The sequence below is a fragment of the Saccharomyces kudriavzevii genome (genome assembly GCF_947243775.1).
Source record: "Saccharomyces kudriavzevii IFO 1802 strain IFO1802 genome assembly, chromosome: 2".
Taxonomy (NCBI): domain Eukaryota; kingdom Fungi; phylum Ascomycota; class Saccharomycetes; order Saccharomycetales; family Saccharomycetaceae; genus Saccharomyces; species Saccharomyces kudriavzevii.
The window spans coordinates 423,012-446,049 of NC_079273.1; the positions used below are offsets into that span (position 1 = coordinate 423,012).

At 41.0% G+C, this 23,038-nt stretch overlaps 13 protein-coding genes and 1 non-coding gene across 14 annotated transcripts; 7 read left to right on the forward strand and 7 right to left on the reverse strand.

Annotated features, from left to right (window-relative positions):
- Nucleotides 1–39: 39 nt before the first annotated feature.
- FES1 (Hsp70 nucleotide exchange factor FES1) lies at nucleotides 40–912 on the reverse strand (the record flags this gene model as incomplete). The annotated part of the gene is made up of 1 exon (XM_056228970.1): nucleotides 40–912. The coding sequence occupies one exon, from the start codon at nucleotides 910–912 to the stop codon at nucleotides 40–42; it is 873 nt and encodes a 290-aa protein (XP_056086092.1).
- A 364-nt stretch (nucleotides 913–1,276) lies between these two features.
- EXO84 (exocyst subunit EXO84) lies at nucleotides 1,277–3,538 on the reverse strand (the record flags this gene model as incomplete). Its single annotated transcript, XM_056228981.1, has 1 exon — nucleotides 1,277–3,538. The coding sequence occupies one exon, from the start codon at nucleotides 3,536–3,538 to the stop codon at nucleotides 1,277–1,279; it is 2,262 nt and encodes a 753-aa protein (XP_056086093.1).
- A 401-nt stretch (nucleotides 3,539–3,939) lies between these two features.
- SIF2 (Sif2p) lies at nucleotides 3,940–5,577 on the forward strand (the record flags this gene model as incomplete). Its single annotated transcript, XM_056228992.1, has 1 exon — nucleotides 3,940–5,577. One exon carries the CDS (start codon nucleotides 3,940–3,942, stop codon nucleotides 5,575–5,577), a length of 1,638 nt encoding a protein of 545 aa, XP_056086094.1.
- Nucleotides 5,578–5,933: 356 nt separating this feature from the next.
- On the forward strand, nucleotides 5,934–6,923 carry YMC2 (organic acid transporter; the record flags this gene model as incomplete). The annotated part of the gene is made up of 1 exon (XM_056229003.1): nucleotides 5,934–6,923. The coding sequence occupies one exon, from the start codon at nucleotides 5,934–5,936 to the stop codon at nucleotides 6,921–6,923; it is 990 nt and encodes a 329-aa protein (XP_056086095.1).
- Nucleotides 6,924–7,151: 228 nt separating this feature from the next.
- Nucleotides 7,152–8,243, reverse strand: VID24 (glucose-induced degradation complex subunit VID24; the record flags this gene model as incomplete). The annotated part of the gene is made up of 1 exon (XM_056229014.1): nucleotides 7,152–8,243. The coding sequence occupies one exon, from the start codon at nucleotides 8,241–8,243 to the stop codon at nucleotides 7,152–7,154; it is 1,092 nt and encodes a 363-aa protein (XP_056086096.1).
- A 697-nt stretch (nucleotides 8,244–8,940) lies between these two features.
- SND3 (Snd3p) lies at nucleotides 8,941–9,507 on the forward strand (the record flags this gene model as incomplete). The annotated part of the gene is made up of 1 exon (XM_056229025.1): nucleotides 8,941–9,507. The coding sequence occupies one exon, from the start codon at nucleotides 8,941–8,943 to the stop codon at nucleotides 9,505–9,507; it is 567 nt and encodes a 188-aa protein (XP_056086097.1).
- A 558-nt stretch (nucleotides 9,508–10,065) lies between these two features.
- Nucleotides 10,066–10,803, reverse strand: IML3 (Iml3p; the record flags this gene model as incomplete). The annotated part of the gene is made up of 1 exon (XM_056229036.1): nucleotides 10,066–10,803. The coding sequence occupies one exon, from the start codon at nucleotides 10,801–10,803 to the stop codon at nucleotides 10,066–10,068; it is 738 nt and encodes a 245-aa protein (XP_056086098.1).
- A 299-nt stretch (nucleotides 10,804–11,102) lies between these two features.
- AIM3 (Aim3p) lies at nucleotides 11,103–14,003 on the forward strand (the record flags this gene model as incomplete). Its single annotated transcript, XM_056229048.1, has 1 exon — nucleotides 11,103–14,003. The coding sequence occupies one exon, from the start codon at nucleotides 11,103–11,105 to the stop codon at nucleotides 14,001–14,003; it is 2,901 nt and encodes a 966-aa protein (XP_056086099.1).
- A 252-nt stretch (nucleotides 14,004–14,255) lies between these two features.
- On the reverse strand, nucleotides 14,256–14,699 carry CMD1 (calmodulin; the record flags this gene model as incomplete). The annotated part of the gene is made up of 1 exon (XM_056229059.1): nucleotides 14,256–14,699. One exon carries the CDS (start codon nucleotides 14,697–14,699, stop codon nucleotides 14,256–14,258), a length of 444 nt encoding a protein of 147 aa, XP_056086100.1.
- Nucleotides 14,700–15,232: 533 nt separating this feature from the next.
- ALG1 (chitobiosyldiphosphodolichol beta-1,4 mannosyltransferase) lies at nucleotides 15,233–16,582 on the forward strand (the record flags this gene model as incomplete). The annotated part of the gene is made up of 1 exon (XM_056229070.1): nucleotides 15,233–16,582. One exon carries the CDS (start codon nucleotides 15,233–15,235, stop codon nucleotides 16,580–16,582), a length of 1,350 nt encoding a protein of 449 aa, XP_056086101.1.
- Nucleotides 16,583–17,592: 1,010 nt separating this feature from the next.
- On the forward strand, nucleotides 17,593–17,674 carry Skdi_2.trna12S. Its single transcript has one exon. It is a non-coding gene; the product is annotated as a tRNA-Ser (tRNA).
- Nucleotides 17,675–17,811: 137 nt separating this feature from the next.
- Nucleotides 17,812–18,519, reverse strand: YSA1 (ADP-ribose diphosphatase; the record flags this gene model as incomplete). The annotated part of the gene is made up of 1 exon (XM_056229081.1): nucleotides 17,812–18,519. One exon carries the CDS (start codon nucleotides 18,517–18,519, stop codon nucleotides 17,812–17,814), a length of 708 nt encoding a protein of 235 aa, XP_056086102.1.
- Nucleotides 18,520–18,799: 280 nt separating this feature from the next.
- Nucleotides 18,800–19,245, forward strand: SUS1 (Sus1p; the record flags this gene model as incomplete). Its single annotated transcript, XM_056229092.1, has 3 exons — nucleotides 18,800–18,870; nucleotides 18,949–19,088; nucleotides 19,166–19,245. 3 exons carry the CDS (start codon nucleotides 18,800–18,802, stop codon nucleotides 19,243–19,245), a joined length of 291 nt encoding a protein of 96 aa, XP_056086103.1.
- Nucleotides 19,246–19,580: 335 nt separating this feature from the next.
- Nucleotides 19,581–22,535, reverse strand: CYC8 (transcription regulator CYC8; the record flags this gene model as incomplete). The annotated part of the gene is made up of 1 exon (XM_056229103.1): nucleotides 19,581–22,535. The coding sequence occupies one exon, from the start codon at nucleotides 22,533–22,535 to the stop codon at nucleotides 19,581–19,583; it is 2,955 nt and encodes a 984-aa protein (XP_056086104.1).
- Between the last annotated feature and the right edge of the window lie 503 nt (nucleotides 22,536–23,038).

The window sequence follows — 23,038 nt, forward strand, 5'->3', positions numbered from 1 at the left end:
AATGATGAGTGTAATATTGCTTTACTTCTATGAACGTAATCATAACACATACTTTACGGCTAAATAATCATCTTCGTTAAGTCTATCTTTGAGAGGCTCGATATGTTCATAACCCTCATTCAGCTTATGCAGTTCTTGTTCATTAAATTTTATTCCCGATGAAATCAGCTGAGAGAGGAATGACAGTACCCTATCTATAATATTCAAATTGGCCTCTTCAGACAAGCACTCAATCGTACTCTCAACTACTCCATCTTTTCTTAGCACGTTGATCAAATCTTCATCTATTCTGACAGATGATAAATAAGCGGTTAATAATGCAACAGCCCTCATTTTCAATTTTGGTTTGACGGCGGGATTACTTAGCACAGGCGCTATACAGTTTAGCCCATTTAACTTGAAAAACTTATCTGACATGTCCTTGTGGTTTCTAATTAGGTTCGACAGAGCATAAAATGCTTTTGTTCTCACATCAAGTGGCTTTTCTTCATCGCTAGCTATTTCAATAATGCTTCGCAGACCTTGGTTGTACTCCATGAAGTTATTTTGTGAGTTTACATTGTTCTGCACAGCTGTGCCTATAATGGATAAAGCAGCAGCACGAAGTTCTTCTTCTTTTGTTTGGTTGAGGACTTCCAACAGTGGCTCCCACAACTTTAAGTTTTCAATATTGTTAGCGTTGTCTAAGTTCTCAATAAGCATTTCGAAATTGTCGAACGCGACCAATTTGGTTTCCACATCGACTTCTGGATTCATGATAACAGCCATGGATTCCTTCATTAAGGTCGGATCATCGGGGCCGCCGCCACCGAATAATTGTTGTAATAACTTTGGGTCAGGTTGACCAGCCCTTGCCATAGCCTCTTTGTCACCTTGGGAGCTCGCAATAGACCACTGTAATAGCTTTTCCATGATTCTGTGTATATTTGACTTACTTTTAGTTCTTTCTTAATAACGCTGATGCCCTTCTATTCGAAATGACAGATGAAGATTTCATTAAATTTATAATCAAATTTCCGTCAGTATTCTCTGAGATGGTATTTATTGATTTTCACTATAAAAAACTTCCAGAAGATTCCAGCCCAAACAGTAAATCATTGCAAACGAAAGGACAGATTGTAATCTTGATGGAAGTAAACATGATGAACCGCTGGGCAGAAGCCCTGATCACTGGATGCGTAAATGGATCATAACGTTGTGAACAACAGTTACACAAGTATATAATTTGCCTACGTTTTATATATGTTTCATTAACGTTCGTTTTCCGCAACCTTGTCTAACGAATTTTATCACTGTTCTTCTTGATAAATTCGTCCAATTTATAAACAAAATCCAGCCCCACACCCTTCAATCCGTCTATTTGCTTTCTGGATGACTTGATAGAGCCTGGCGATAGCATTTCGTCGTTCAGTAGTTGCTTGTCTATTAATTTGAAATGGTTGTCCACTTCGTCACCACACCAATTCACTAGGATAGAAGAGATTTTACTGCTGAGCTTCTTGAAAATATCCTGGAAGTCGTCTACCGTTCTTTTGATGGTTTGGAACCTAATAACAGCTAACTGAGTCAAATAATTTGTGGGATTGTCCACCGAGCCAATTTGCAAAATAAGATCTTGAATAAAATTGGACCTATTCTGCAAGAAAAGATCAAGGGCTTCCTCAGGTAATCCTATTTTGATCATGTTTTCAGTACCATTTTTTAAATGAATTATCTCATTAGATGACAGGATACTCTGAGAAAGCTTGCTAGAGATCGCCTCTCGTCTTTGTTCTATTTTCAGGGATATCAAGTTGTGTAGCATTAGCTCTTCATCGGAAATTCTCTCAGCAAGATCCTGCAGTTGCGATTCAATATCCAATAATACGTCCACAGCAGTTTCGAATCTGAGTCTAGCTAATTCAATATCGATCTCTTCTACCCCTTCATCCAGAAATCTGAGTCTTTGAGCAGTCGAACTCATATCCCTGGATCTTGGCCTCGAATGCATTGATAAAGTCAGGTTCTGTAAAAGATACTGGTCCATCGCACCTGTTACACTTCTGCCTGGTGTGGTTGAACCGCCCATGCTACGTCTTTTACTTTTGTTGGGACTTCTGTTGCTTTCTCTGCCTGGAGTCTGCTGCGTGGATTGTAAATATCTAAAGGATTCTCTAATACGTTTCGAATTCTCTTCTTCTACATGAAATATGTCACATAAGTCATCTTTGGCCTTTCTTATAGCATCCAACAGTTTGTCGCATTCATCAGCCTCTCTGCATTCATACAAGCTCGAATTCGAATTGCTAAATTTGAAAAGGAGCCTCTTACAAGAAAATTCCTCGCGTGTTACAGAAACGTCCTTCAAAGGATAACATTGGCTCACTGTAAAGTCATTCTGTTTGTCCCTTGATTTGTCAGCAATAAGAACCAAATCATTTAAAATGAAAATTTGAACCATTTGTAAAGGTTTACCAGTTGTAGTGTTCAATTCCAACCAATTAGCGCTGTTCATTAAAATATGTCTTCCCTTTGAGGAACTAATAAATTTCTGAGAGCCCTCGACGTTTTTAAACAGGTGATTTAATTCAGTATCCCAAAATTTCTCTAGGATGAAAACACTCGATCTGTCTCTTCTCATAAGGATATCATCATGTCCAGCTTTCAAAGGCGGTAGCAATGATGGGCTGCTAGCATGGCTTTGCACATTATTAACGTCACCTTGATTCTTTCTATTTATTTGACTTTGTAACTGCAACCTTTTTTTGGCTATTTCTGTGAACTGATCCATAGTCTCGTTTAGGTCATTAATATTTGCTCTGACCCTTTTCAGCTCCAACATAGCGATGTTTAGGTCGTTGTTCACCGTCATGATTTCGTTGTATGATTTATTGATATTCAACTTTACTTCTTCTTGAACCTGTACAGATAAATCAGTCAGATTTGAGGTAAATTTATCAATAGTAATGGCACTTGCATTGCCCAACTTGTCATGAACAAAATCTTTAGCATTGAAACGTGGGTTCGCCAATACTTTCCTCAGTGACATGCTGTTATGGAAAAGGTCGTTACTACCAGGAGGCATCATAGTATTTCTCATTGCTGATCTGGTGGGTATCTTATTATGTGAACCATCATTTAGGGATCCATCAGCAATGGAAAGGTTTAGACTATTGGACGGATCTTTAGAACTCAGTGATTCATTTTCTGTGGTGAAGCTGCCATTATTATGACTGCTATCTATAACATCATTAGGAATTGCCATGATTGGCATATCAGGCAGGGGCATTGAGTAATCTAATGTTGGAGGAGCATAGCTTGTATTATGAATTGATAGCCTTCTCTGCATTGAAGTGGCTACCCTATTTCTCTCCTTGGCATTGATGGTTGGTAGTGTGTAACTGGTAGCGGGATCCTTCAGATCACTGTATGGGTTCTTTTTTGTTTTTTGTTTAGGTTTGGCAGGCGATGGAGGCATCTTTTGCTTTGCAGGAGAATTCGCAGATTTTTTTGCATGTTTCCAATTGTTTCTTGCCTTCTTCAAAGAAAATTCGACCATAGCCTCTAGATGCAAATGCAGACTTTTCCACTTAGTGAGCTATTAGGTGTTTAATACCAAACTTGTTGCTCGTACGGTTTTCTCAGGTCGTGCAAGTAGGTACACTAATTGATGTTTCTGAGCTGTTTTTCCATAGTCTTTATTTTCATGGAGCGGAATTTAGCAAACGAGAAATAAACAAGATGAGCAAGAATATATTTTGACAATGAAAAGATTGCAAGGTGTGTAAAGCTATCTGTTCTGGCGTAAGGCTTGTGAAGATCAATATTAAACAGTTTTTGGAGAGAATTAGATACCTTTTCTTTCCTTCAAAGAAGTGGCACTTCACGCTGATAACGGTCAACTACAACAAAAATAGTAGTAATTAAAGAAAAAGGTAGTAAAGGGTCATCACATCGAAAATGAGTATAACAAGTGAAGAATTAAACTACCTAATCTGGAGGTACTGTCAGGAAATGGGTCATGAAGTGAGTGCATTGGCATTACAGGATGAAACAAGAGTATTAGAATTTGATGAGAAGTATAAAGAACACATTCCCTTGGGCACACTGGTAAATCTAGTACAGAGAGGGATACTGTATACAGAGAGCGATTTATTGGTTGACAGTAAAGGTGATGTCAGCTCTTTAGATGAACATCATCTTTCTGAGAATTTCAATTTGGTTCAAGCGTTGCAAGTAGATAAAGAAAAATTTCCCGAAATATCTTCTGAGGGAAGATTTGCTCTGCAACACAATTTTGGGAGTGATGATTCCGGTAAGTACGATGCAAGTGCTTCTTATAGAGCTGGCCAAGAAACTGGCGTGGCTACTAGTACTACGGGCGCAAATAATAGTTTAGATGGATTTGTTAAGACATTGAAGGAGATCGCGAAATTAAATAAAATTGTTTCCTCCACTTGGAATCCATTGGATGCATCTATACTTGCATATGGTGAAAGGGATTCAGTTGCGAAGTTGGCCAAAATAATAGAGACTGATCCGGAGAGAGAGACACATTGGGAAGTTACAGTCATAGCCGAACTAAGACATCCCTTTGCTTTGAGTGCAAGCAGCGGTAAGACCACAAACCAAGTCACATGCCTTGCTTGGTCGCACGATGGTAATTCAATTGTAACAGGCGTAGAAAACGGTGAACTACGATTATGGAATAAAGTTGGTGCCCTTCAGAACGTTTTAAATTTCCATAGAACCCCCATAGTCTCCATAAAATGGAACAAGGATGGAACACATTTCATTTCCATGGATGTGGAAAATGTCACTATACTTTGGAGTGTTTTGAGCGGCACCGTTATGCAACATTTTGAGTTGAAGGAAAGTAGTAGTCATTCGACCAATGCTGAGGATTCGAACAGCAATAGCGAGGACTCACTTGGTGTCGATGTCGAATGGGTGGATGATGACAAATTTGTTATTCCTGGGCCTAAGGGTGCTATCTTCGTATATCAAATAACAGAAAAGGCACCTATCGGTAAATTAATAGGACATCATGGGTCTATCAGCGTTTTAAACTTTAATAACGTCAATAAACTCCTGCTAAGCGCATCAGATGATGGTACCCTAAGAATATGGCATGGCGGAAACGGAAATTCTCAAAATTGCTTCTATGGGCATTCGCAAAGCATAATATCGGCGTCATGGGTGAGCGATGACAGGGTTATATCATGTTCAATGGATGGATCCGTTCGCCTATGGTCGTTGAGGGATAATATGCTTTTAGCACTATCGATCATGGATGGTATCCCCATTTTTGTTGGACGACTATCACAAGATAAAGAAAAATACGCAGTCGCGTATATGGATGGACAAGTAAACATCTACGACTTAAAAAAACTGGGCAGCAAACTACCGAATCTCAAGCAGCAATCAATGTTTAGCAGTAACTGCAGCAGCATTACAATTCCACAACCAATTCCGCTCTACGCTAGCTATCAAAGTAGTCAAGACAACAATTACGTGTTTGATCTGTCGTGGAACCGGACGGGAGACAAGATTTCCATAGCGTACTCGCTTGATGAGGGTTCGATTGTAGCCATATAATTCCTTAGATATAGTACATAAGCATAACAATTCATCATTGTTATTATTCCGATGTTTACAAAAGAGGAAAAGTGAAAAATTTCCCAATGGAGAACGCCGGAGCCCGTCCGTGTGTGACGTCGTGCAGAAATCTCCAAGAGTCATTACTTTAAAGATAAAGAACGCTCACGATGAGAAAAGACGATGAGCACTGGTTTTCAATTTTTTTTGTATGTTCTGTTGGGAACTGTTTCTTTTAGCTTATTTTCACCTCTTTGACTGGTACGATTGATACAGAGGATTCGCAGAAAAGAAAATAAAAAGTTCAAGAAGAAGAATCCGTCCAAAACTTTTTTTCATTATATTTACAATCAGCCATGAGTGAAGAATTCCCTACGCCGCAACTCCTGGATGAGTTGGAAGATGCACAGGATGTTGCTACACCTAACAAAAAGAGAGGACTTAGTTCCAATCGTGTATTGAAAGATATTTTTGCCGGTACTATTGGTGGTGTTGCGCAAGTTCTTGTAGGGCAGCCATTTGATACGACGAAAGTTCGACTCCAAACTGCGACTACAAGAACAACAACAATGGAGGTATTGCGTGACCTTGTAAAGAACGAGGGTGTGTTTGCATTTTATAAGGGTGCGTTGACGCCGTTATTGGGGGTAGGTATATGTGTTTCGGTACAGTTTGGTGTGAATGAGGCCATGAAAAGGTTTTTTCAAAATTATAACGCTTCCAGGAACCCAAATATGAGTTCGCAAGACGTAGATCTTTCACGTTCAAATACCTTGCCCCTTTCCCAATACTACGTTTGTGGGCTGACAGGCGGTGTAGTGAATTCGTTCTTGGCATCGCCAATTGAACAAATTAGAATTCGTTTGCAAACGCAAACATCAAATGGTGGAGACAGAGAATTTAAAGGCCCCTGGGATTGCATTAAGAAATTGAAGGCCCAAGGTGGGTTAATGAGGGGGTTATTTCCCACAATGATAAGAGCCGGACATGGCCTGGGTACATATTTCCTTGTGTACGAAGCATTAATGGCCAAAGAAATCGGTACCGGTTTAACAAGAAATGAAATCCCACCTTGGAAATTGTGTCTATTCGGTGCATTTTCCGGAACGATGCTGTGGTTGACAGTGTACCCCTTAGATGTCGTGAAATCCATTATACAAAACGATGACTTACGAAAACCTAAATACAAGAATTCTATTTCTTCCGTAGCAAAGACGATTTATGCCAAGGAAGGTATCAGAGCCTTTTTCAAAGGATTTGGACCGACAATGGTCAGATCAGCGCCCGTTAATGGTGCTACCTTCGTAACGTTTGAATTAGTCATGAGATTTTTGGGGGAAGAGTAGGGACGAAATAAACCATATTATAGATATAGACATAGACATAGACATGCTGTAATCATACGATGTTGTAAAATATCACTGTTCTTTATAGTTGCTTATCTATCTAGTGCAAAAGAAAATATATATATATGTACATATGTATATTGTTACAGAATATATGAAATGAGAATATGCATAAAAATCTAAAATCGATGGGGTTAGGGTATACAGATAAGACGATGATAGCCCGCATCAAGCAAATTCAAAGGAACAATCGCTGGACTCGATTTTGTGCTTTAGCGACGGTACGAGTTCCAGTTGTTGGAATTTTTCGGCATCCTGGTGGTAGTAGAACCCTTGAATGTTACCGGTAACTTGGTCATGGACAATGTAATAAAATCCATCGTAAGACGCGCCGTCTACGCCTTCCATCAGTAGGGCGTCTGGCACTAAAAACTTCTCCTTCCATTTCATGAATATAAATCTTTCATCTAGATAGTCACCGAATTGCTTTTCTTGGCTGAAAATCCTTGATATGTTATTAGCGTCCGTGCTCGACGTAGTGGGTAATTGCTGTTGTGGTTGAGAGTCCTTAATTGCACTCGTAGCAGTACTGTCATGAGTTAAGTTAATGCTATTTTTTTGGTTCATTAAAAAGAGCTGTCTGAAAGAAGGGAAGTTTATCCAGTGTTCCAAGTCAGTTTGATCTGTGGCTTTATATTCGTTTAGGACGGGTTCATCTTTCCAACTGGAGGACAAAAAGCCTAATTCTTTGTGGTTCACGGCGTAAGCTTCAAAATACGTACTGATTTCCGGGTGTTGGTTGGTGAGACCTCTTATCGACAAAAATCCGGATAAATGAGGGGACAGCGAGGTACAGCGGCCTGTCGGTAAATGAACCGTTTTCAAGTTTACTGTAACCTGATATCGCTTGTACCCCGAGATCTGGTAGCCTGTGAACTGCATTCTTGGTCTCAGGTAGTTGATGCAAGTCGTGGGGTTAGGAGAGGGGGCCGCAATGGCCGGATTTTCCGGCCAATACGGAGACTGATCCTCCACCATGTATTTCTTCCTGGTCGACCCATTAGGCGTATGGGCAAGTTGTTGTAAGGAAGACAACGAGTCCCTAGAAGCGCACCTGTAAAGCTCTTGATCCTGCAAATAACGATGACGGTCACGAAGGTGGAAAGGCGAACTGGAAGTCAAGTTGAACGTGATTGGATACTGCTGCCTACCAGCAGGGGGGACAGGGGCCGGCTCTGGCGAAGCCGCCTGCTCCAACTCTTTAGAGTTGGCAGCCTTGGCTTTCTCCGTTAAACTGTCTACCTTAGGATTATTGATCATGACTCAAGCTTGTGATTTGTATTGGTGCCATACACAGAGACCACAAAAGATAGGAAAAGAAAATGGGGCAGACCGCTTACCTACCAAGAAGAAAATGAAAATCCGGGATGTGCTATTGAAATGAAAAAGACAGTATATATAAACTCCTAGTTCTGCCAAAGATGCAGAAAAAGAAATCATTATGGTATGCAGAAAAAGAAAGAAAATCCTATTATCTTCGCGATTTTGTCATTATCACAGGCAATTACGCTGGGGAAAGCCGCACACCTTCCTCCGTTTCTTTTGCTCCGCGAGTTTTTCCGAAAAAGAGGGAAAAAACGATAATTAAACCCCGCCTGCCCCGCGGGTGGGGGAGGGGTAACGGTAGCCGGAACAAATCGGATAATCCCCCAGTCAGGTCCACTTATCGCTCTTCACGGCAACGAAATTCAGAGAAAAGAAAAGAACAGCACTATGTACGGATTGCACGCCCATTTATCATTTTCTTTTCATATTTTCGACGTTTGCCACTGATTTCTTTTTTTTTCTTCTTTTGGCCGCCCGGTGGCCGAAAACGCGCCAGAACCGAAACGCTTATAAAATGTAGTTGCCTTGCTCTTTCATTCGATGTAGATAAAAGAACACTCGCCGCTATCTTCCAACACAGAGCAGAACCCAGAATAGCACAGCACAGTCCAAGAGAACCGACCAGCCCGCCATGAACCCTCAAATCAGTAACATCATCATCATGTTGGTCATGATGCAGCTCTCCCGTCGTATTGACATGGAGGACCCAACCATCATCATGTATATTAGAATCTTATATTGTTCCTCCATTGCCATCTCTTGGATCATCTATCAAATCGCCAGAAAGAGAATCGTTGCGAAGAACGACATGACCACTATGAAGTACGTCGAGCCTGGTAATGCCATGTCTGGCGACGGTGAGAAACTACAAGTTACCACCGTCAGAGACTATGATTTGAAGGAAATAGACAGTGCTATCAAGTCGATCTACACCGGTATGGCCATGATGGGTTTCATGCATTTGTACTTGAAATACACCAACCCATTGTTCATGCAATCCATCTCTCCTGTAAAGAGCGCTTTGGAACACAACGAAGTGAAAATCCATCTTTTCGGTAAGCCTGCCACTGGTGACTTGAAGAGACCCTTCAAGGTTGCCTCTTTGTTCGGCGGTATGGGTCAATCTGGTCCAAAGACCGACAAGAAGTCTGTCGAGGAAGCTGAAAGAGCTGGTAACGCTGGTGTTAAAGCTGAGTGATTCGATTCAAAACGAAGTATATTTTCCTAGTTTTTATATAAGATATATTCAATTTTCTTTTTTCCTCTTCGCCTCAGCTGCATTGTTATAAAAATAAAATAAACTTAGATAAAATAAGATAAAGCCAGACTACTTGTCTATTCTTTCACACTGTCTGCGAATTAATTCAATTCTATGAAGACAGAAAAGTCTAATTGTTTTTCATTTTTTTTTGTTGGGTTTATCATATTTCGAAAATGAATCGTGTTCTTTTTTCCATTCCTGCCTGCTTGGACTATTGCCGCTCAGTCCGCTAAGTGCGTGTGGTTTGTATGATCTTGTGCGAAATTGGTCCAAATATACAGTATACATTACACTTATGCAGTGGTTCGCTCACTAAGGGTACACGCCTATAGTGCTGACTTTCCTATTGCTAAGCTTTTCGGTTCTGGAGGTTCGTAGCCCCCGCCGAAGTGATGACGGGTCAATCTTATTCGTTTAATGATGATGATGATTCAAAAGAAAAGAATTTGGCCTTTAAACGTGCAACAATGGCAGGGTCGTGCTTTTGTAATGGTATCATTCGCTAGTAAATTGTGCCGACTGTAGTACAACTGCCAGAACTCTGTTTCTGAGGGTTCGTGTGGAAGTGACAATGGACTCCCTCGTTATCTTCGTATGCCCCGCCAATATGATGGAAGTCAAAGGCAATTTTCGCAGAGCCATCCCCGTTTCATTATATATGTAAGGCACAATTGCGTCGCTATACGGGCACATGGTATTGCCAGAGCCGAGAGCCAAGCCCTCGCAGCTTTCTCTTGGTATCTCTATATTGAATTGCCGCAGGTTTTTGTCTTGTGTTACCGGCTCCAGAGAGAATTTCGAACTAAACCATGTAATTTGTTCGATGTTCTCCTTTGTTACGTGCACTATGCTAGCGTCCGCCAACTTTATCATCATTGTCTGATCAAAGTTGATTGCCCACGTAATGACGCCAAACTCCGCCTTCAACCATTGCAACACAACTTCGTTGCGGTTGTTCGTACCACAGTAGCAAAGAAACATCGGCACTTCCATTTTTGAGTTCCCCAATAGAATGAACTTAGAGTATGTTTCCTCGTCCAGGTCGGAAGTGGTCAGCTTCAATTCATAGCGAATATATTCGTCGTTGGCGGACGCACTATCAGGCCCGCTGGGGATGCGAATGGTTTGAACATCAAAATCCACTTCTAGATTTAGCAATTGGTTGAGCTGCGGTATGCCATTTTCCAATGAGAGTTGTTTGTTGATCCCTAGAAACTTCCACGTATAAGGCATCACATTCAAAAGAACTTCGCCAAGACTTATTTACAGCGAATTCGATTACTTAGTCAACGCATATCCCATCGCAGTTGTTTGTTTCATATCGGCGAGTCGGTAATTTAATTTTTTTCCACATTATATCGCAGGATCTATCTAAATCGCGCTTTAGGAAAACCAGGGACCACCCCATTTTTTTTTTTTTATTTCATTTTGAATCAGATATATACGTTTAAGGGTAAACTTATTTACATAATCGTGAGTTCGAGAAAGGTTTTCAGTAAGCATCTTCAAGAGAAGCCTACTAATTTAAAAGTATGGGATTTTGGGAGAATAACAAAGATTCCATCACCTCAGGATTGAAAAGCGCCGGTAAATACGGCTACCAGGGAACGAAATACGTTGCCAAGACAGGATATAAGGCAAGTAAGAAGCATTATAACAGCAGCAAGTCGCATAGAGAAAAGAAGAATGGCAAGAAGAAATCAAGCGATGAAGAGTATGAAAGTGACGAGGAGGAGTACGAGAGAAAGCCGGCCGATATAAGAACTTTGAAAAACCCGAACTCTTTTCCTCCTCCACCTTTAAAACCTGGACAAAGAACATTTACAGGACAGCAGCAACAGCAGCAACAGCAGCAGATGTCAAGTGGACAACCTAACTACGCTTCCCAGGGAGTGTACCAGGACCAACCCGGCACAGGGCCAATGGGACAGCCACAACAATACGCACAGTATCCACAACAGCAACAAGCTCCAATGGCGCAGCAGATGCCCGCATTCGGACCTCAAGGCCAACAGATGCCTCCGTATGGCTCAAATTCTAATCCAAACAGTTTTCAGTCTCTGCCACAGCAAAGTCAACCTCAGAATGCGATTCAAAGTCAAGCATCCTCAAATTCAGGATCTCAGCAAAACACAGGTTTCCCGTTGCAAAACCCGCAATATGGTTCCCAATCAGCCAACCCGGCACCATCACAACCTTTTCAAAACAACCTGCAATACCAGCAGCAGCAGCAGCAGCAATACCAACAGCAACAACAGCAACAGCAACCGGCTCAGTTCAGACCACAGGGCCCGCAGAATTTCGAACAATCACAGTTTCCTTCGAACCCACAGCAAATGGATCAACCACAACAGCAGTCATCATCACAGTTTGTTCAACAAGTTTTACCGCCACCTGTGCAACCGCAGCAGTATCAACAGCAACCATTACCGGCTCAACCGGGCCAATCAATCGTAGCAACGCCGAGACAATCTGCGTCAAATGGTTTTGATCAACAACAACAACAACAACAACAGCCTCCAAACCAAGGATACGTTCCATCACCGTACGGAAATCAATTCAATACGGCAAGTGCTCCAGGAATCGATACATATTCCCCTGCGTACGGTCAACCCGTCTCGCACGTAACGGATATGCAAGGTGTAACTTCTAACTACGGAGCTCCACCCATTCAAACTCAACCTCCACTTGGTGGGCAGCCACCTGTACCAGTGAGGATGCAATCGCAGTCATCGCAGGTGATTCCACGAAGAAGCACCTATCAATCCGAGGCCTCCTTTGGTTCTTCTGAGTCAACTCCTCATTTCGAAGTTACACCATTTGATCCTGACGCGCCTGCTCCTAAACCTAGAATCGATATTGCCACAGTGGACGTTAATAACCTTCCTCCACCACCTACTCATAGGGACAGAGGGGCGGTTGTAAAGCCGGAATCTACTCCAAGTGTTGAAAGTTCCTCAGACGCCACTAAGAAAACATTGTCTAACGTGACCTCTTCTCCTGCAGTTTCACTGCCACCAAGAAATTCAAAATCAACTACGACTAATAATGAGTTAAATTCTAACAAACGGGATAATGGAAGTACTGTCAAGTCTTCTATTCTAGGACATTATGACGTCGAAATAAACATGGCACCACCTCCGAAACCTTTTAGACATGAATCTAATTTCAAAGCTGCTGACCATGCCAGGAAAGTTCACACCCCAGAACAGAAACTACCAACTCCTCCTTCTCGGGGCAATATTGAGCCTTCTTCGCAATCATTGCAAGCCAAGTCTGAAACAATAGAGAGTGTGTCTTCAATAAACCCAAGTAAACCACAGGAAATTCCGATTTCTAATTTTGTGCCTCCACCGAAGCCGTTTAGGCACGTCAAGACCCAACAAAATCAAGGTGGTGGACTGCCACCTATGGCGAATAAAAATGATGCGTTGCCAGCGTCCCCTTATGACCAAGATAAAAATGTCGGGCCATCGTTACTACCTCAATCGAAGCCTCAACTTCAATCTCAATCCGGGCCAGTTCGTATGGAAACACACCCTATTCAGAACTTCCAACCGCCACCAAAGCCGTATAGACCTTCCATACAAGAACGGATATCGACTACTGATAATGGCGGAACTTATAGTGCTGATGAGAATGAAGCAAATAATGGCCGTGGTCGTGGCCGTATAGTAAAGCATGGGGTTAGTGATGAATATCACTCCAAAAGTGAGACTTCTCCTGAAAAATATCACGTTGATCGCCTTGAGAAGGTTCCTGCTTGTTTTCCAACAGAAAGAGCGTCATCACCTCCAACACCACCTAAGTTTGAAACTGAAAATATCAAAGGGCCAACCAAGTATGAAAACTTACTATCCCCATCAACCGCACCAGTGCTAGCGTCAGGGTCCACTAAGAAGGCACCTCCGCCAATTGTGAAACCGAAACCTAAAGATTTTTCTTTGAACGGAAATGAAGCTCCAAAACAACTTGATGAGAAAGCGACAACAGGCTCGCTGAAAGGAAGTGGACAAGATGAAAGGCTAAACAGCATCACAAATGAGTTATCTCACTTCAAATTGAGAAAAACAAACGTTAAACTGGAAGACTTAGGTAACCCGAGAGATGTGAAGGATTTAAGTCCAGTAAACTCAGATTTAGATGAGAAATACGTGTCGGCATCGGGATCTATAAGTCCGCCAAAACCGCCATCTTCTAGAGCAAGTAAAAAGAAAGTGCCACCAGCAGTGCCAAGAAAGAATGATAATCTGAAGAAAAGGCCACCAATGGTACCTAAGAAAAAGGTGTTGCTCAGATCGCTTGAGCCAAGGCCCATAAACATGAAAAGAACTGATTCGAGGGATAAGTCTGATGATGATGATGATTTAAATCCCTTTGAAAGATACAAACGAAATGTTGTTCCTCAAGAAGAAGACAGACTGCATAAATAAAGGTAATGACAACATAATAAAATGGTTGACTAACTGTTAGGGTTTTTGCATTCTATTAACTTTCGTAAACAATTTGTATTCTGTATTATGTTGCTTTCTCAGGCACATTACTTATCTATATATAACATTACGCATATCTACGTACTGTATATGATTTGGTGTGTTTGTCAAAACTTTAGGTGAAACGATACTCAGCGAATAGTATAAAACCGATTGATAAGGTGATGGGAGCAAAAAGTTGCAAGCATATATCTATTTAGATAACAAAGCGGCAAATTGTTGAATGTTGATTTCGCCCGATCCATCACTAACTTCTCTTAGCATATCATCTACTTCGGCATCGGTCAATTTTTCACCAATAGATGTTAGCACATGTTTTAACTCAGCAGCGGAGATTAAACCGTCACCGTTCTTATCGAATACTTTGAAAGCTTCTAACAGCTCTTGCTCGGAGTCATTGGATTTGAGCTGACGAGACATTAGAGCCAAAAATTCACTGAATTCAATCTGATGGTTACCGTCGACATCTATTTCATTCATCAAATCGTTGACTTCTGCTTCACTGGGTGAAAGACCCAAAGACCTCATCACGGTAGCTAGCTCACTGGAAGAGATAGAGCCATTGTTATCTTTATCGAATAAAGCAAAAGCTTCTTTGAATTCGGCAATTTGTTCTTCAGTAAGATTGGAAGACATTGTGTTTTTGTGCTGTTCAAAACTATCTTTTTTGTTTTACAATAGTTTGCGATTCAGAACGAAACCTGTATTCTCTCAAAGTACCCTTGTGAGCTGACGAGATCTCTTGTAGGACACCTTCTTTACGCGGAGCATAAAAATTCTAAGAATAGGCACATGTCACAATGCACGGCGGCTAACATATGGCTTGAAAATGTCTCAGATTTGGTGAAAGGAAGGTGCTGAGCATGCTGCGCCAGGACATTGATCTTCGGCACGTTTTAGCCACGTTCCACTAATCTCTTCCACTTGTCTCTTTTTTTTGCATGGCTAATTTGAGCTTTCTTATTTGGCATCTTGCTATGGCCGGCCTCTCAAAGTGAAATGAGGTGAATGTAAACTGGGATCGTCTTGTACGTTGCGTCAAAGAAAGCATATAAGCAATTATCAGGCTGGTTACTTAGCTCGAGCATCTTGAAGATTAATGACAACAATTGTAAACGCACTTAGAGATAATCGTGGCAGCTATTTGAAACTATCGTCTTCTAAAGAAAATGTTCGTGGAAATTCCTCGATGGATGTTAGTTTCACTGGCAGTATACCTTTCCATACCGTTGGTGGTTTATTTCATTATTCCTTATGTGTGGTATGGTACCAGATCCACCAAAAAGAGAATTATCATATTTGTACTCGGTGATGTGGGGCATTCTCCAAGAATATGCTATCACGCTATAAGTTTCAGCAGATTAGGTTGGCAGGTCGAGTTATGCGGTTATGTGGACGACACTTTACCTAGGAGTATTTCCGGCGACCCAAATATTACCGTCCATCATATATCAAACTTGAACAGAAAAGAGGGCGACGTATCAGTTTTATTCATGGTCAAAAAGGTGCTTTTCCAAGTTCTCAGTATTTTCAAGTTACTTTGGGAATTGAGAGGAAGTGATTATATATTGATACAGAATCCTCCAAGCATACCGATTCTTCCTATCGCTGTGTTCTACAAGCTTACCGGTTGTAAGATGATTATTGATTGGCACAATCTAGCATATTCTATATTGCAGCTCAAATTCAAAGGAAATTTTTATCATCCATTAGTACTGATATCTTATATGGTAGAGATGATCTTCAGCAAATTCGCCGATTATAACTTGACTGTAACTGAAGCAATGAGGAAGTACCTGATCCAAAGCTTTCATTTGAACGCAAAGCGATGTGCTGTTTTGTATGACCGCCCGGCTGCTCAGTTTAAACCTTTGCCAGGTGACGTTTCTCGCCAAAAAGCCATAACTACCGCAGCCTTTACAAAAGATTATATTCGCAATGGTTTTGATACAGAAAGGGGTGATAAAATCATTGTAACATCGACTTCATTTACTCCTGATGAAGATATTGGTATTTTACTGGGTGCTTTGAAAATTTACGAGAATTCATACATCAAATTCGATTCAAGTTTGCCCAGAATCTTATGTTTTATAACGGGTAAAGGACCATTAAAAGAGAAATATATGAAGCAAGTGAAAGAGTTTGATTGGAAGCGCTGCCAAATTGAATTTCTATGGTTATCAGCGGAAGATTATCCTAGGTTGTTACAATTATGCGACTACGGAGTGTCTTTGCATACTTCAAGTTCAGGGTTAGATCTACCAATGAAAATCTTGGATATGTTTGGCTCAGGTCTCCCTGTCATCGCAATGAACTACCCAGTACTTGATGAGCTAGTGCAGCATAATGTGAATGGGTTAAAGTTTGTTGACAGAAGAGAACTGCATGAATCTTTGATCTTTGCTATGAAGGATGATGATTTGTACAAAAATTTGAAGAAAAATGTCGCACAAGAAACTGAAAACAGATGGCAATCCAATTGGGAACGCACCATGAGAGAATTGAAGCTGCTCCATTAAATTAATGAAAGCTCGATTGTTTTTGCGAATAATGGATGATATTTCCACTGTTCGCATCTTTCCTTTTTAGTAACTATTTAGCGTCGTATTCGATATCCAACTTGAGGGATTTGTGAATGTTGCGATAATTGTTGATATTCCATTTTTCGGTAAAGGCATTAACATATGTACATAAAAAATACAAGAGTTCTTTTTGAGATATAGAAATCTGAAAAAGGAAATTGAGAATTTTTACATGATCTTGTTCTTATTTCTTCCTTAATCTTATACGTCGTCATTCACTGATACTATTACATTATCAATCCTTGTGCTTCAGCTTCTGCTAATTTCGATGACAGTTGGATCTTGGTTCATAATTTACTCATCTCCTACCACGATAGCTGATAGTACTCTAGTAACGTGAATAATGATCTTAGTCGGTTATATACTAGTGATCGGTGGGCAGTAATTGATTATTGTTTCTGTTGGAACAAGTAGGTTCATCATTATTCACATGAGTAAACATCATTACTATCTGAGGTATTCAGATTGTATTCTAAGGTGGTATTTCGTATATGCTACACAGATGTCGTATCGTTAGTAGAATGAAGGGATGCTAAACGAGCTGTTCGAAGAGTGGGCTTAACTGAAAACAAAGATCCATTAATTGAACATCAACTTGGAATTTATATATAAATGATATGAGTCGTTACATTGAACTTATGGTAAATTCCCTAGTTTATTTTTATGTTGAACATACTTAATATGTCCAGTCGGCATGTGTTTTATATACCTCTCTTATATAAAGTATAAGAAAGATTTCTGCTTTTATTCTTAATTAATACTACTAATTATCAACAGTTTCAAGACAACCAAGGACCCACTATGCACTGGAAATGATTGAGAATTTTTTATAAAATAAAAATGGCAGATTATAGGTCGTTTTATTTGCGTGGGAGAAGACTATTATTATCGGTAGTGATATTATTATCGGTAGTGAAGCTCAGCATCGGAATATTTTTTAAAATATAGGCACTATGGCCGAGTGGTTAAGGCGACAGACTTGAAATCTGTTGGGCTCTGCCCGCGCTGGTTCAAATCCTGCTGGTGTCGTTCTCTTTTTGCTCAATAACACTATTCCTCGCTGCCTTTTCAAATACATATCTTCAAAAATTAGTAAGTAGTTACTTGCATTTCTATGTTGTTTTTTTTGTCTGTATTTCATATAAAGATGTTATTGACTATGTTATTTATTGAATATGGTATTGTTTAGCCATGAGAATACCTTGGGCCACATTCTGAACACGCGCATCCAATTTATAGCCTTGCTGGTCTAACTTAATCATTTCGTCTGGAAACTTGTGCAGCTGTACGCTGAAACATTCAATGAACTCATTATCTTCCAATTGAGCCACTGGTTTTTGGTTTTCAGGCAAACTCATGTCAACTTCGACAGTAACAAGACAGAGGTTGGTGTTGGTGAAACCAGGGTCATTAAAAACAGTTGGACTTTTAGAAATAATTTTTCCTTTGTAACCAGTCTCTTCTTTAAGTTCCCGCAATGCCGCAGTATCGACATCTTCATCCGCATCAATCAGGCCAGCTGGCATTTCAATGCATACGCCTTCAACGGGAGGACGAAATTGTTTCTGTAGTAGAATTTCGTCGGGTTTTCCATCCTTGTATTTTAGAATGGTCAGGATGCCAATACCATCCACACCACCTGAACCTCTAGTGGTACGAATCGCACTGTCCCATTCTCTTTCCTTCCCGTTTGGATCTTTGTAGATGATTTTTTGTAAACCAATCCACTTACAATCCGAGGTGTCTTTGACGTGATGGACTTCGACTATCTTGGCTTCTTCTGGTTTACCTTTGACACTGCTCATTGTTCGAAATAGTCTCTTTGAATTGAGGAAAACCTGTCTTGCACTTTTTGGAAATATCTTACAAAACATTTAAGTAATGGAAAGAAAAGAAAATACCGAAAGATTCATAGAAAAAGTATGCCAATATATTCGTACAAAGCTTGTGCAATATCATGTCAAACCGCTAGTGGCCGCATTCGCCATCCCTTGCGAAAATGTGTTTAACGTGCTTTCCCTTTCTTCGTGATGATGAAAAATAAAAAATAAAAAAATGAAAATAGTCATGTGAACAGTTTAACCTCTAATCCTCACAGGCATAACAGTAGGAGCATATTCCAGTATATTTAGGTTGATCCATACTCCCTTTTCAATGACTTTGGATACTGTCCAATTAAAAGGTCAAATACAACAATACCTTGTGGAATCAGGAAACTATGAATTGTATGATACACCACAAGGAAGGCCCTTTTTTACTTTAATCTATTCTACTAACAATTCAGATCACTATTGAATCTATAGAATTTCGAATGAATTAAACGCTAGATTACTTCAAGAAGGTTGGGTGGATAAAGTCAAAGATTTGACCAAATCAGAAATGAACATAAATGAATCCACGAACTTCACGCAAGTCTTATCCTCGGTAGAACCCAAAGCACTAGGTATGAAACTATTTTTTACTGAATTTTATTGATAAATTAAGGGATTACTAACATTAAATTTTATTATTTTATTCTAGAGATGGTATCGAATTCAACAAGGGAGACCATTTTGAACCAAATAAGGCAATTTCTCGAAGAGGTTGTGGATACACAATGAAAAAGCACGCATATCAGCCATAGTTTCCAGTCACTATATATGTATATATATATATATATATATATATATATATATTTGTATACCCAGTGAAGAACTCCTTAAAGCAATAATAAATTTTAAGTATGTAATGATACAAAATAATAATATACTATACACGCATATATTCACATGCGCATATATAAAAAATAACCATATTCGTCTTACCCAACTCTTTTTTTCGTCTTTTCTTTATTTATATATGTATCCACAACATAATGAATGAATTTTTTGAAGCTACCCAACCTTAACTGTTGGTCTCATAAAATTAGTAGATTAATTCATCAATGCAAACTTTTTTAGTCATCATAATTTTCATCTTCTTCCACTTGCCTTACCACATTTTCTCTTGGAAGTAAATTTTCTTGTGGGGGTTTTTCTTGAGGTGTCTGTTCCTCTTCGCGCATTTTTGTTTCCTCTTTTACCGTCTCCATTGTTTCCAAAGTAGGTTTGATTACTGTTGCTGTTGCTGTTGTCGTTGTGGTGAGAGAGTCCTCTTGTTGTGGTTCATTTTCCCCGCCGGTTGGTGGCTCCTTCTTTTCGGTTGCTTCAGGCGTAGTGCTTTTTTCCTCTTTAGCATGCTGCTTTAAATCTTCTTCACCTGGGCTTGCCTCTGCAGGATTAGCATCAGTGAAAGGTTCGATGGTCCCAGCAGTACTTTCCTCATTCGCCCTGTTTGTTGAATTTTCGGAAGATAAAGTCGTTTGCGCAGCGAATGGCTCGACTTCTACATTGGATGAGTTCGTTGGTGTAGGAACAGGAGCTGGTTTAGCGGTTTCTTCATTGGTAGTAGCTTCTTTCGAGGGTTCTTGCGCATAAATCACTGGAGGTATCGAGTTTGCCCTTGCAGGTTTTTCCTCTTGTATAGAAGTAGCATTAGACTCTGCCACCGGTAGCGGTGAATTGGTTATCTCATGCGCTGAATTTTCTTCGGTAGCAGTATTAACTAACTTGTTGATGTTTGAATTTGGAGAGTTCAGTTTTTGCTTCTTTGGCTGTGGTCCAATGTTTGGTGTTACTGTCGCAGAAGTTTGGTTTGAAATGGAATGAGGTAGTTGATTAGGAGATTTGGCGTTATTTTCGGGGTGTGTGCTACTGGATACGGCGGCATCTACTAAAGTGTGAATGGCACCTTCCATGTATCTCTTTTGGGGTAAGGAATTCTGCTCCAGGCCACGTTGAATCAAAGGTTGAGGTTGACTCTGATGTTGGCTTTGAAGTTGTTGTGGATGTTGAATAGATTGCAGTTGTTGTTGAGGTGATAGCTGAGAGCCCTGCGGATGTTCCATGGCTTGTGTCGAGAATGGTTGTAGTTGATGTGCTTGTATGACAGTCGGTTGGGTGACGTACGGTTGTCCTTGTTGTGGGTTCAGCATTTGCACAGAAACTCCCTTTTGGTGCTGCTGTTGCCTGGGTAAGGCTTGCAGTTGTTGTTGTTGCAGTTGTTGTTGTTGTTGTTGCTGCTGCTGCTGCTGCTGCTGCTGCTGGGCTTGATGTTGCTGGGCTTGATGTTGCTGAGCTTGATGTTGCTGGGCTTGATGTTGCTGGGCCTGGTGTTGCTGGGCCTGGTGTTGCTGGGCCTGGTGTTGCTGAGCTTGTGCTTGGGCTTGGGCTTGTGCCTGTGCTTGTGCCTGAGCTTGAGCTTGGGCCTGGGCTTGGGCTTGGGCTTGTGCCTGTGCTTGTGCTTGAGCTTGTGCTTGCGCTTGCGCTTGAGCCTGCGCTTGAGCTTGAGCCTGCGCTTGAGCCTGCGCCTGCGCCTGTGCTTGCGCTTGGGCCTGTGCTTGAGCGTGTGCTTGCAATTGAGGAGAAGCTCCATTAGTGTACATTGTTGCAGATGAGTTAATTGGCGTCTGTTGAGCAGGATGCTGTTGTTGTACCAATGAAGCAGCAGCGTTAAGAGACTGAGCTGGAATTCTGGCGTTTAAGGGGTTACCTTGATCGTTAGGTTGTAAGGTAGGTTGTAAAATCACAGGAGGTGGTGCAGGAGAGGCATTTGAGGGAGCACCGTTTGATTTGTTTATATTGCCTGGATTTTCCAATTGTTTGGTTAAAGCTTCTAACCTTTCTCTAATGTGAACATTATTTACATCTAATCTTGCAGCTTGTTTATATGCGTCTAGAGCGTCAGACAGTTGATTGTTACAAGTTTCGTAAAGGGTACCTAAATCATACCAAACTTCACTGATATAGGGATTCAATCTTATAGCCCTCGTGTAAGCGTCCAAGGCGTCTCTGTATTGAGATATTTGGTAGTATAATACACCGATGGAGCACCAGAAGATGGGGTTTCTTGAATCTCTGTTGACCGCTTGTTGGAAGGCATCATATGCAGCGGTGTAATCTGTTCTGATCATATGGACTCTACCCAGGTGGTACCATGTAGTGGCATCAGAGGGATCTGCCTCTAGTGATTTTAGGAGGTAATCCAATGCCTTTTGAGGGTCGTAGAATTGTACATTGCTCATACCGTAAAGACAACCCAGTTGTTGTAATACTTTAGCATGATGTTGATTTTGAGCCAAAACGTGCTCATAGGCCTCTTTTGCGCCCTGCCACTCACCCATACTCTCCAAAACACTACCCAATTGGAACCATATGTCCCATTCCTGCAAAGGAGCAGGAGGTTGAGGAAGAATGTATCTGAAGCATTCCAAAGCTTGAGACCATTTGCCCTGGTGTTTGTAGATAATACCCAATCTGAAATAAATTTCGTTTGCCTTCTCAAAATGAGGGTCTAATTCCAAGACTTTGGCGAACGCTTCTTCGGCATAGTCTAACGAACCGTATCGGTCATAAAGAATACCGATACCGTGCCATAATTTCGGTACGTTCGGGTTGCTGAGATGATATAGAGCTTGCTGGTAGGCATTATAAGCTCTTTGCAGATCATCCAGCATCAGATAACAATGACCTAATGTAGCCCACACGTCTGATAGTTCGGGATTCACCAAAAGAGCCCTTTCATATAATTCTGCAGCCCTTTGGAACATATCCCTGGAACGGTATAAATGAGCCAACGACGTCAAAGCCTTTGCGGAGGAGGGATTGAATTGTAAAGTGGCGTCATATGCCATTGCAGCCCGGTCACCATCACCAAGGGTTTCCGCCAAGGAAGCTATGGAGAGCCAGGTTTCTGCCGTCGATTGTGTTAATGGGTCTAGCGGCTGTTGAGGAACCGCAGCCTGCTGTTGTTGTTGCTGCTGCTGCTGCTGAGCGGGTTGTTCCATTATTGTTTGTTCACCGCCCGAATTCATTTTTCCTATTTTTTTTTTCCAGTGGTGGTTTGTTTGTTGTTGTTGCAGTACTTGTTTATAGGCTTATACTAGCAAAAAAGAAAAAGAGAAAGATGGGGGAAAGAGGTAATGAAGATACGCCTCTAGTTCAAAAATTAATGACGTTGTCGTATTTGGCTTTGTTGATTCTTGTTCTCTCAATTGAACTCCTGACCTTGTTTGCAAAAGAACAAAAAACAAAAAACAAAAAAAGACAAAGAAAAAATGCGCTTTGCTTTGATAATCGGAAGGGAAAGAACGACCGACCGAAGAAAGGAAAAATAAAACAAAACTAAGAAAAACTTGTTCGAATTGGATAGGGGAAAACGCCAAAAAAAGATGGAGTAACGCGGGATACCACTGGCTAGCGACGGGAGTAGCAACGGTCGGGAGGGAGCAGAGGAGGGAGAGAAAGCAGCTGAGGCCGATACGGCACCCGTGCGATACGAGACGGGACGGAACGGGCTGGTGTGCGTGGTACGTTT